The following is a 10856-nucleotide window of genomic DNA, read 5'->3' as shown; positions in this document are numbered from 1 at the left end:
AAGGGGAAGCGGCTCTTCTTTTAAACAGGCATGAGTCTGGCTTTCAGCTGCAGTGTCCTCTGGTTCGGACAATCAGTGGCCATTATTTGCATTCTTTTGGCACTCCATGAGGCTGACCATGAGGAAACCACAGTAATCATGGGCCGGTGTGGTGCTGATCACCCCCTGCTGGTGTGTGGTGGAATCCCCATGGACCATGGCATTGAGGATGCTAGCTGGAAAAAGCACCGAAGCACCAGGGCAGACAGTGGCCTCAACTCCACACTGCTATGTAATTAATCTTGACTTTTCTTTTTTGCAACAGATGAGCCAGCTGGAGGACTCTGGACCTGCCTATGGCCCCCACTGCACTTCCACTGCTGAACTCTGTTCCTTCCATGTTCCCTTGTCCCTACAGCTTCTCTATGTTGACACTGGTGAAACATTCCATTCCAAAATGCAGTTATTTTAGCAATTTTTACTTTTCAAAACCAGGCAAAGCATTTACACTCAATGAAATATCCATTTCAGGGTTGCCTGAAGACTGTCCTGGACAGTAGATCACACACTTTTTAGAGATAATAATTTGCCTAACTGCATGGTTTTGGAGTGTGTATGGAAACCTTCACAGGGAGAACAGAGAGAGAAAATGCAACATGCATTTATCAGAGGTGGGACTCAATAAACACATGTAAGCATGTGATACAGGGAGAACTGCAAATTTATTAGGTATAGGATGTCCCTTCAAAGACTTACAGGGACTGGGCTGGAACAGTGTTAACACAAAAACAAAAAAGCTGCAGTTACAGTGAGAGAATAACAAAATGTATTTTGAATTCAGGCAGTTAAAGCTTAATGGAACAGGAGTTAGGAAGGGGACAAGGCAGATTTGCTAGGGGTAAAAAATAGAATTGAATATTGAACAAAAATGATGATACTATTAGACATAAATGAGAGACAGGTAGTGTGAATTAACATAACCCCCTGTCACTACATTAAGACAAGATGTCTCAGGCTTACTAATTACTAGCAACCCAAAAGAAAGAGAGTTAAAAACAATAATATAAAATTCACAATTCAAATAAGAATTAACATTTCCCTCAAAATGTTTAGAAGTGTTGCTTTCCATTTATGGAATAAAACTATATCCTTCAAGAACCTTACATTATATTCACAGATGAGATATCCTTCAAGAACACCATTGACACCATTGAGGAATATCTTAAATAACACCAAAGAAATCTGTGTCATTGGTGAAAAAATTTTTTCTTTATATTGCTCTTGTTCCACAGGAAGTCGTGTGCTATCTAAGTCAATTTCCTGTTTCCCTGGGATACATATATGACGTTACACACACATACAAAATCCCTGTGCTGTACATCAACATGGGTGAATTAAAAAGCATTCATTGCAAATGACATTAAAGGTTGTTAACCTATACAAATTAAGTAAGGACTATAGAAAGACTGAGAAATTGTTAAAAAAAAATACCACTGAGCACTATCAGGACAAATATTTTAAAATAAATATGCATGGAATAGTTTAAAATCTGCCTGGATGAGGGGGCATCAGCATATTGATGACAGAGGTAGACAAAAAATAACCTGCCCAAAAATCACAGTTCCTGAACGCTACACCTTGCTTGAATCTTGCAGCTTTAGTATCTCTAACCCGAGTGTCAGACACTACCCACGAGAAAGATTATTACTATCACAGCAAAAGTTATATAGATAACGTGTAAAGAAACCATTCCTGAGAAGTGCAGCAGGTGTTTGCCAAATATCATTGGAGTTACGATTGGAATGTTGTGCTGTGGTCAGATGAGACCATGCACACCTTCAAGTTGGTGTTGTATGACCTCATACAAAGAAAAGTATCTGGTACCCTTCATCAAATATGGTGGTAGATTGTCAAGGTCAACGGCATCATGAATTCCATGAAATGCCAGGACATTTTAGCCAAAAACCTTACTGCCTCTGCCACAAGGTTGGCAATGGATTGACTTTTAAACAAGATAATCACCTCAAATACTCATCTACATCAACCCAGGAATGATTGAGAGAACACACAAGGTTTTACAATGGCCATCTCAGTCTCCAGATTTTAACCCCATTGAGAGCCTGCGGTGTGAATTGAGTTGAAGAGGGTAGTCCACTGATATAAACTCAAGGATATAGAGGAACTGGAATTATACTGTATGGAAGAGCTGCAAGTGCTCTACAGCCTGGTTACAAAGTTACAGAAAGAATTTCAGTGCCGTTACAATGAGGCTACACTCAATAGTAAGCATGAGGTTGCCAATATTTGTGAAACCTACATTTTACCCTAAAAATCACATTACTAAATAATAGTCTTTGTTTGAAAAAACTAAAGTATGCTAAAATAAACACAAGACATACACCATCGCTTAAGCCCAAAATATCACTCATTGCATTTGTGGTCCAGCTTCTAAATTAATGTTTAACTCATCTTCATGGGGGTTGCCAGTTATTCTGGTGTCATTGTTTACTGACTCCATGAGATTGCTGCCCATACCAACAGACACTGTGAGCTGAAGACATCCTTTGTCTTTCTCTAAATGGACCACAGTGAGATGTAGGCAAAGGGTGAACCATGACTTACTGTTCTCCATTGCTCAGAGGTCCAGCTCTCCTGCTGAGCGGCTGTCTTTCCTTATTGGTGAACTTTGATTTGTGGCCATTGACCATCATTGCAGATGAAGCTCATCTGTTTTTGGCCTATGCTGTGATTTTTAAGAATGTTCCTCTTGACACATTACATATTCAGGCACTTCTATTCAGGTACTAATTATTCAGGCTTTGAAAATTCGCACAGCAAAGTACAACTTCTGAGGTCTTTTTAAGTCGAATACTAAGTGTCATTCAGCCTTGTGTAACCCACCTTTGCACCTGTTTGTAATTGTAATTTTTCATATGGTGTTTCCTTTATTTGCCCATCCCTTGTATGTGTGTATCTGTGTGAGTGTGAGAGACATTTTAATATACAATGAATGCAAAACTTAAATGTAATTGTAGAAATGCTTGATTATATTTGCAAGCTGTACCTGACACACTCATGTGTATTTTCATCTGCAAAGATCCCTAAATAATTCACCTAATTTCACAAAAAAAAGAAACAATTCAAAACAGACGAATAGAATCTAAATATTTCAAAAAGTAGATCTTTACTGGCACAACATTGTCAAACATCTTCTGTAGATCCAGATGGCATACAGGTTTTAGGACCAATCTTCCCAAGAAAGCCAATAGGTCATTTCACATACGTTCACTGAATTGCATTCCCTGACTTCCTTAACAGTAAATATTGCTAAATCTTACATGGGCATCTGACAAAACCTGACTGCATATCTATAAATGATCCATTTTATAAACTGATGAAGGAAAACACAAAGCAAAAGGGTTTAATAAAGACAGCAAAGAAGCAATACATTATTTGATGCAATACCAAAATGATTTCTATTGCCAAATTGGCATTATTGTTACTGTAGAGGCTCAAGGCACAATCATAGTGTATAAGGTGTACAATCAATTTATATTATAATGACATGTCACAATTACAAGTAAATAGAAATATTACTGTGTGAAACCACTTTAACTTGTTTGTTAATAATTAAATTTAAAATGTTTAGTACATCTAAAATGCATCTAAAAAAAACTGCAAAATACCCAAGTGTGAATTAATTGATTTCTTTGACATTATTTATTTATTTAATCATTAATAAAACAGACCATTAACAGGTGATCTGCTTTTTTACATGAAAAGTGACCATATCATGTATCTCTATTATTATGCTACAAAAAGAGATTTTATCAATAAAATAATCACAGTTTAAATGACGTGACATTGAAGTCTATAATTTATGATGAACATGAGGATGACCTTTTTTAAAATTTTTGTGCTTATGCAAAACCCATTGACAATAAGAAAACAAGGCATGTTGCAAAACAGTGAAGGGCTTTGGTTCAGGGTTTTCATGTGGAACAACATACTAAAAGGTATCGTTTTTATCTACGTATTGTTTTACTGTGGCTTTAAATCTAAAAAAAAATGTATAAAATATATTAGATTTGTCTAAATAATACTTTATATAACAACTATATGTTGTAAGCTTGACAGTTGGAACATTTGTAAGTGGATGAAGTATAAGAACCATTTTATGATCAAAAGAATGACATTACTGACATTTCCTGTAGTGTGAAACCAAATAATTCTAACATGTGTAATGGCAGGAATTTGTCTCTCCTGAGAACCTGAGAACTGCAGCTACAGGGATTAAAATTTTTTTGCAGGTATCTATAAAGTTGTTACCTCAGCATTATATACTAGCCTTCAGCACCGTCGTAAGTGCACCACCATCTACCGTTTTACATTTAAAAAATATTTTATAATAAAATATGCATTATTTACAGCAAATAAACACATCATAGGATCACGTCTTTCATTTCCTAAGGGAATTTTCATCTTAGGAATTTAAAATGTGTATTTAAGACCTCTGGAGGGAATTGAAAAATGCGCTTTTCCATCATAATTATTATAACTGGAAATGCACAGCAAAAACTGGCATCCCACCCAGCGTTCTGCCCTACGCTGCCTGGGTTAAGCTCAATCCCCCACCCCCCGTGACACAGACTAGAATAGGGGCGGGGGTGGTAATTGGATGGACAGATGCACAGCACATAGATATTCTGAGTTTCCTGTAACGTAATCTAAATACATTGTATCTAAAGTTATAATATGCAATTCTGAACCTTTAAAGTTAATCTCTCTAACTAGGTTTTCAATGCTCTGTTTACTTTAACTGACAGCTACAGTATATCATCCATCTTGTGGCAGAAAACTTTTTATACCTTTGAAAAAATGTAAACAAAACATTCAAAATCAGAAAGTGTTGCTTTAAAAAAATCGTTGGCATGAGACAAGCTTCTAAGTTCTAAAATTCAGTTCTAAGCAGAGAGCAGAGGGACTGCAGCACTGGCCAGGCTCAGCACCAAAAAGGCCCAGGAAGCGGCAGAACGGTGGGATTCCTTCAGCCGGAGAGCGCAGTGCTTCACATAACACAGCAGTGACGGTAGAAAGAAGAACGCCGAGCCCACTGCCTCAGACCAAGGAGCCAGCCCTGCTTTGTGCTGGAAGCATGACTGGGACGGCACCCATGCGCTCCAGTGTGGCCTGGTCTACAGCAAGGGGGTGAGCAGGCTTGCCCTGGGCCAGGCCCTGCTTCGTGTTGACGGAGCCGTTTCTGTGCAGTGTAGCAGATGGGGAGGGTGCCAAGTTAGAGGTAACTACCAGAGTCTTGGGTGGAGGAAGAGTATGGCTGCCGTTGGTGCAGGTGGGGGGGCTGGATGAGAAGTTCTGGTTGGAATCGCCGGTGTATCGCGTGTATGAGTTTGTGCTGTATTTTGGCCTGGGATTGTGCCAGTAGCGGCTGTTGTAGGTGTTGGTTGACGTTAGGGTGTCGTTCCCTGATGATGAGGCGTCAGCTTGGAACGCCTTTACCGATGAGGACCGCTTGGGTGGGAGGTCATCTTCCCTGAAGGAAATGAAGGACTCAGGTCAGGTCAGGTCAGGTCAGCCAGGAGGGACATGCACTGGTACAGTATGTTGCGTAGCCCGTAAACACACAGTAACTAAAAAACAGTAACTACCAGTAATTACACTTACATTTTTAATCTATTGTGTTGGGTCACTTAGTTAAAGTCAGTTTCTTCAATTTATTTAGTGGATACTTTTGTCCCAAGCAATATGCGAGCAATGATCAGGGTCAGCCAGTCCCTGAAGCAAATGGTGTTAGGGGCCTCATTCAAGGGCCCCACGGTGACTCTGCCTGAGACAGTAGCATTCCGATCACAGGCAGTGTCCTAACCTACAGAGCCACACAACATCTGTTCGTTAGCGCAGCGATTCCTTGCTTAATGACAGACGTCCATGGAGAGCTTTGTCATGACCCTGCATTGAAAAATGGATGGATGGATGGATGTTACTGTATTACCTTACACTGTCAATTAGTATATTAACATTATCCACTTAATATACTGCTCAGTAATCCTAATCTAGATTTTTAAGGAATTATTCTGGATATATTTATGTTCCAACACTGAGCATCGACATTGCAAAACAATCCATTTAAACTAGCCGATTTCCACATCAGAGGAATACACTCTTATTTTTAGGAATTTCTCTCTTTGCACACATTACGATCAATGTGATTATTGTGGTAGTCAAGCATTCAGTTCTGCTTAAGTGGCTGCTTCTCCTTTACAGATGTACCCAGGCAGGAAATGCCTGGCTTCACCCCTATGAGCAAATAATAGAAGGTACAGATAGCAGCGACTGGATCACAAATGATAAACACAGTCAGTATATTTTTAAATGCTTTTTCATGGCAGAACCTTAGAAGATGAATCAGTTCGCCGACAGAGGAGGGTACAGAGGCAATACTGCCCATTAGGGTGGCTAAAGCACTCCAAAGCTCTCCCTGGGGCTTGAAAGCTGTGTGCATATTTTCTAGCCCAGGTGCAAACCCCCTTGGACTGCTGAAAATCAAGAATGGGTGCCCCCCCCCCCCTTACCCTAAAAACACAGGAAAACTTCACGTGAATCACGGGCCCAGGACGGCTGGTACTTAGGGCACGTGCTGGAATAATAAACACTGTGACTTCTATCCGCTACCATGAGGCGAGTCCTTGCCCATGGATTTAGGCATGCATGCAAGGACAAAGACATTACTTGCTGGGTGTAACAGCCATTCCCCCCCCCCCCCCCTCCCGAAGCCTGTTTAAACACCAGAGGCACAGTGAACAGAGCAAGTCCCTCAGTCCTGCCTAAGAGACCAGTTTCTGGGAAACACACTTCATCCATTGCCTGCATAGATGAGGATGTGCAGTTTGTACAGGCAGTCTGTCACTGTGGGGGTGATTCCCAACTGCTCTGACATGCCCAGTCAGGGTTTGCTGTTCTCTGGTGTGCCTCCTTGCAGCTAAAAGCCAGAGAATTGTGGCAGAGGCGGAGAGGAACCAGAATGACCAGCAATTATATCGACCCAGGCTGCTGACCAATGAGGAGGCCGACTATACTGATCAGGAAGGTTGGCCAATCTGAGGACCATCTATCCCGTTCGTCGTACCTCTGACTTATTTCAGCACTAGCAACTTACTGTGAACAGTAACACCCCCCCCCCCCCCCCGTGCACTGATCCAGCTTAAACACCAGAGGAAAACTGTCATGATTGAGCCTTGAAAGGTCAATCGCTGCTTTGGTAGTGCAGGGTACACGCGGAACATCGCCTGGCAGGGTGGCCAATCACAATGCCCCAGTAACATGCAGCAGGCAGTCAATTATTCCTACTAGATGAAGATAATTGAATTTGGTCTCTCTGGGGCTTTGAAGGCCACCGTGACACTAGATGCCAATTGACCGACTGAACATTTTCTCTTAAGGCAGATGCAGATTGACAGCTGCCCGAACCTGACCACTGGCCACCTGCCTGAAAAGCCCTGCATGAAGAAGCCACAAACCCCATGAATTACCAAGCAGTGAGGATGGGGCACCAAGATTCGATTTCACCTCTCTCCTACCACCATGATTCTGTACTGAGTGAGTGAGTGAAAGATGGATGGATGGATGTAAAGCTTATTAAAATGTAAACCAATTATTAGCAAACATACCCTAGATTGAGAAGTTTTGAAAAAAATGTACTGAACAAAGGCACTAGACTGTGATTGGCCATTGGGAAATCCGGGAATTTTCCCAGTGGGTGGGTTTTGAGAGGGCCAGCCATTACAGAGCCGATACACCAGAGACATCTGGTCTGTAGATCTTGGTGTGTTTCCAGGTTGATCACAGAAGATAATTAATGGATAATGTGTTATTTCATTGGTGTCCAACCAGTTGATCCCTGGTCAACAATAAAGTATACCAGCCCCCCCCCCCCCCCAAAAAAAAATAAAAAATTCCCAGGCTGCTTTTTGTTGCCAGTCCCCCAGTGCCCCTGAAAGGCACTGATCCAGAAGCAACAGGGGTTGAAAGAACTTTAGGGTTTTTGTTGAGAATTAGAGGCCTTGAATGTAAAAGCAAAATGCAAGTGATAAATGGTGGATTAGTGGCCAGGCACACAACCAGTGAAGCCACATCTGCAGAAGACAAAAGGAGACCACTGTAAAGTGCCATTTGCTCATCACACTGAACAAGCGAAAGGTGCTGCAGAAAAATACAGTGAATGACGTTTCCCAACCTGGTTCTCTAGGTCCCCCAGATGGTCCACTTTGTACTCCTGGTAGGTAGCAAAAATGTGGACTGTTTAGCAAGGAGCTGGGAGGGAGCAAAAATGTGGACTGTTTTTCAAGGAGCTGGTAGGTAGCAAAAATGTGGACTGTTTAGCAAGGAGCTGGGAGGGAGCAAAAATGTGGACTGTTTAGCAAGGAGCTGGGAGGGAGCAAAAATGTGGACTGTTTAGCAAGGAGCTGGGGGGGAGTAAAAATGTGGACTGTTTAGCAAGGTGCTGGGAGGGAGCAAAAATGTGGACTGTTTAGCAAGGAGCTGGGAGGGAGCAAAAATGTGGACTGTTTAGCAAGGAGTTGGGAGGGAGGAAAAATGTGGACTGTTTAGCAAGGAGCTGGGAGGGAGCAAAAATGTGGACTGTTTAGCAAGGAGTTGGGAGGGAGCAAAAATGTGGACTGTTTAGCAAGGAGCTGGGAGGGAGCAAAAATGTGGACTGGATAGGGGTCCCCAAGAACCGGGTTGCGAAACACTGACGTGAGGAACAAACTTGAGAAATTGGTTGCACTTCCGTACTCTTGTGGGCAAACCCCACTTGTTGCAGGTGCACCAATACATGAACCACATTTAATTCTATCATTCCAAAGGAATGGACTGCAAGGGGTTGAATCAACAATCAGCAAACAGACCTCATCATAGTGTTATCAAAACCTGTCCACTGGGTCCAGAGGACGGCCGTGACGGAGTATAATCTCCTACCTGTATAATACCCCACAGCGTCCTGCAAAGTCAGAAGCATGGTTCTCAGAAGAGAGGCCCTAGAACAGCAATATGGTTAAGACTGGCCACAATAGTGTGTGTACCAAGTTAAAGCTAGTTAACACTGCCACCCTTCCTTTATGCCCCATTCTGCTAGCTGGCATGACTGATGTCCTTTCTCCCCATTGCTCTCTTCTCCATGGGCACATACTCATCATCAACCATGTACTGTACTGTCTGCTTTGCATTTACTGCCCCTTGGTGACATTATTAGAAAATATGGTGATGGATTTCACCAGTATGCTGACGATGCACAGCTACAGTCAAACCAAGTGAGCCATCACTGCCAATAACCTCCACTTACTAAACTCAGATAAAACACAAGCACTGTTCCTTAGTCCTGCTTGCTGTAAAACGTGATGATTTCTGCAATAACAAATAAAGCACAGCGGTTAAAAGTCTTGGTGTCATACTCTTTTGATGCTCACATTTAAAATTCTGCCTGAACAGCTTCCTTCCATTTGAGGAATACAGCCAAGCTTGATAAGACGCCGTCCATCGACGATGCGGAAAAACTAATCAATGCCTTCTTAAGTTCCAGGCTAGAAAACTGTAATGTTCTATTTTGTGGGTGCACCTATGTGTTATTAAAAAGTGTTATTCAGCTGCTACAGAATCTTAGCCCCGTTTTACTTTGTGAGAATGTTAAACCCATGTACCATTAAGGCATCATTAAACTTGCTGTGGTACTTTGGCCATATTACCTGCAATGGGAATTTTTTTACATAGCTGACGCTGTATCTACAATGGTGGTAATATACAATATAATCAGAACACTCACCACAGACCACTCCTCCACTCTCACCAACTTTTTCCAGTTTGTGGACAGTGCAATTAGAGAGAACAGGACCCTGAGCCTGTTGTATGCCACCCCCACATACACACTCATCTTCCAGCAGCCTTGTGAAAAAGTGGAAGAAAATGAGATTAAGGAAACTCTGTAAGATTGACTTGGGAATGCACACAGGGTGGACATTGGTAGCCACTGTGTCATAGACTACATCCACTTCTGTTTTGGAACTTAGTTTCCAAAAAGACAGTATGCCCAGTTCACCAATAGACCAAAAAGGACCGAAAGGACTTGCTGAAGATGAAGAAAAGGCCCTTCAGGGCACATGAAAAGGAAGATACAACGTCTAGAGGGAAAATCTGGAGTGCAAACTTCAGCAGCACAACCTGAAGGGGGTTTAAAGTGGAAAGAGAATCTTTTCTGGTAATATGGTGGTGCAGGAAAACTCAGACATGGTTCTACTTTAAAACATTTAACTCTCATTCACAGGCATGACTCTCCCTCAACACCGGCACTGACCCCTGACCCCTTCACTAACTCTTCCTGTTACCTTCCCTCAAAGGCACTCCCCTTGAGGTGCCACTACCCCTCCCAATCTGTCTATCTCTGCTGACCAGGACAGAGTTGGAGAGATTCTGTACAGGAAAGGCTGTAGAGCATAACGGTATCACCCCCATGGTGTTCAACACATGTGCCAATTTGGTGGCATTATTCTTCTTCTATTTTTTTTCCCTCTCCATGAACCTGAAGAAGATACCTCAGACAGTCCTAGTACCAGAGATCGGGTACTCCTGTACCCTCAAGGACTACTGACTCATTCCTCGCACCACACAATTCCTGAAGACTCTGATACAGTGACAATGAATCTCTAAAGTCTGCCTACTAGGCAGATACAGGTGCGGATGAGGTGCTGTTCAACATAATTCTGCCTCTCTAATTTGACAGGTTCCCCATTGTTTCCTGGATCACAGACTACTGTACTGACTGGCAGAGATTCATGAAGCTCCAAAACTGCTTATCAAACTAAGTGGCA

At 42.2% G+C, this 10856-nt stretch overlaps 1 protein-coding gene across 3 annotated transcripts in view; it reads right to left on the bottom strand.

The window, feature by feature from the left end:
* Positions 1 to 3146: 3146 nt before the first annotated feature.
* igsf11 (immunoglobulin superfamily member 11) overlaps positions 3147 to 10856 on the bottom strand; it is a 36801-nt gene continuing 29091 nt past the window's right edge. The window contains exons 10-12 of one of the 3 annotated variants that reach the window (XM_072701327.1): positions 9815 to 9933; positions 8974 to 8995; positions 3147 to 5530 (exon numbers count right to left, since the gene is read on the bottom strand). In XM_072701327.1, coding sequence (XP_072557428.1) covers positions 5098 to 5530; positions 8974 to 8995; positions 9815 to 9933 — 574 coding nt within the window. In that variant the 3' untranslated portion in view covers positions 3147 to 5097. Of the gene's footprint in view, positions 5531 to 8973; positions 9033 to 9814; positions 9934 to 10856 lie in introns of all 3 variants that reach the window. The other 2 variants (XM_072701329.1, XM_072701328.1) reach the window with 2 other exon arrangements.

The sequence above is a fragment of the Paramormyrops kingsleyae genome, chromosome 17 (genome assembly GCF_048594095.1).
Source record: "Paramormyrops kingsleyae isolate MSU_618 chromosome 17, PKINGS_0.4, whole genome shotgun sequence".
Classification (NCBI taxonomy): domain Eukaryota; kingdom Metazoa; phylum Chordata; class Actinopteri; order Osteoglossiformes; family Mormyridae; genus Paramormyrops; species Paramormyrops kingsleyae.
Note: the sequence above shows the minus strand (reverse complement) of the source record. Positions and strands in the feature narration are given on the sequence as shown.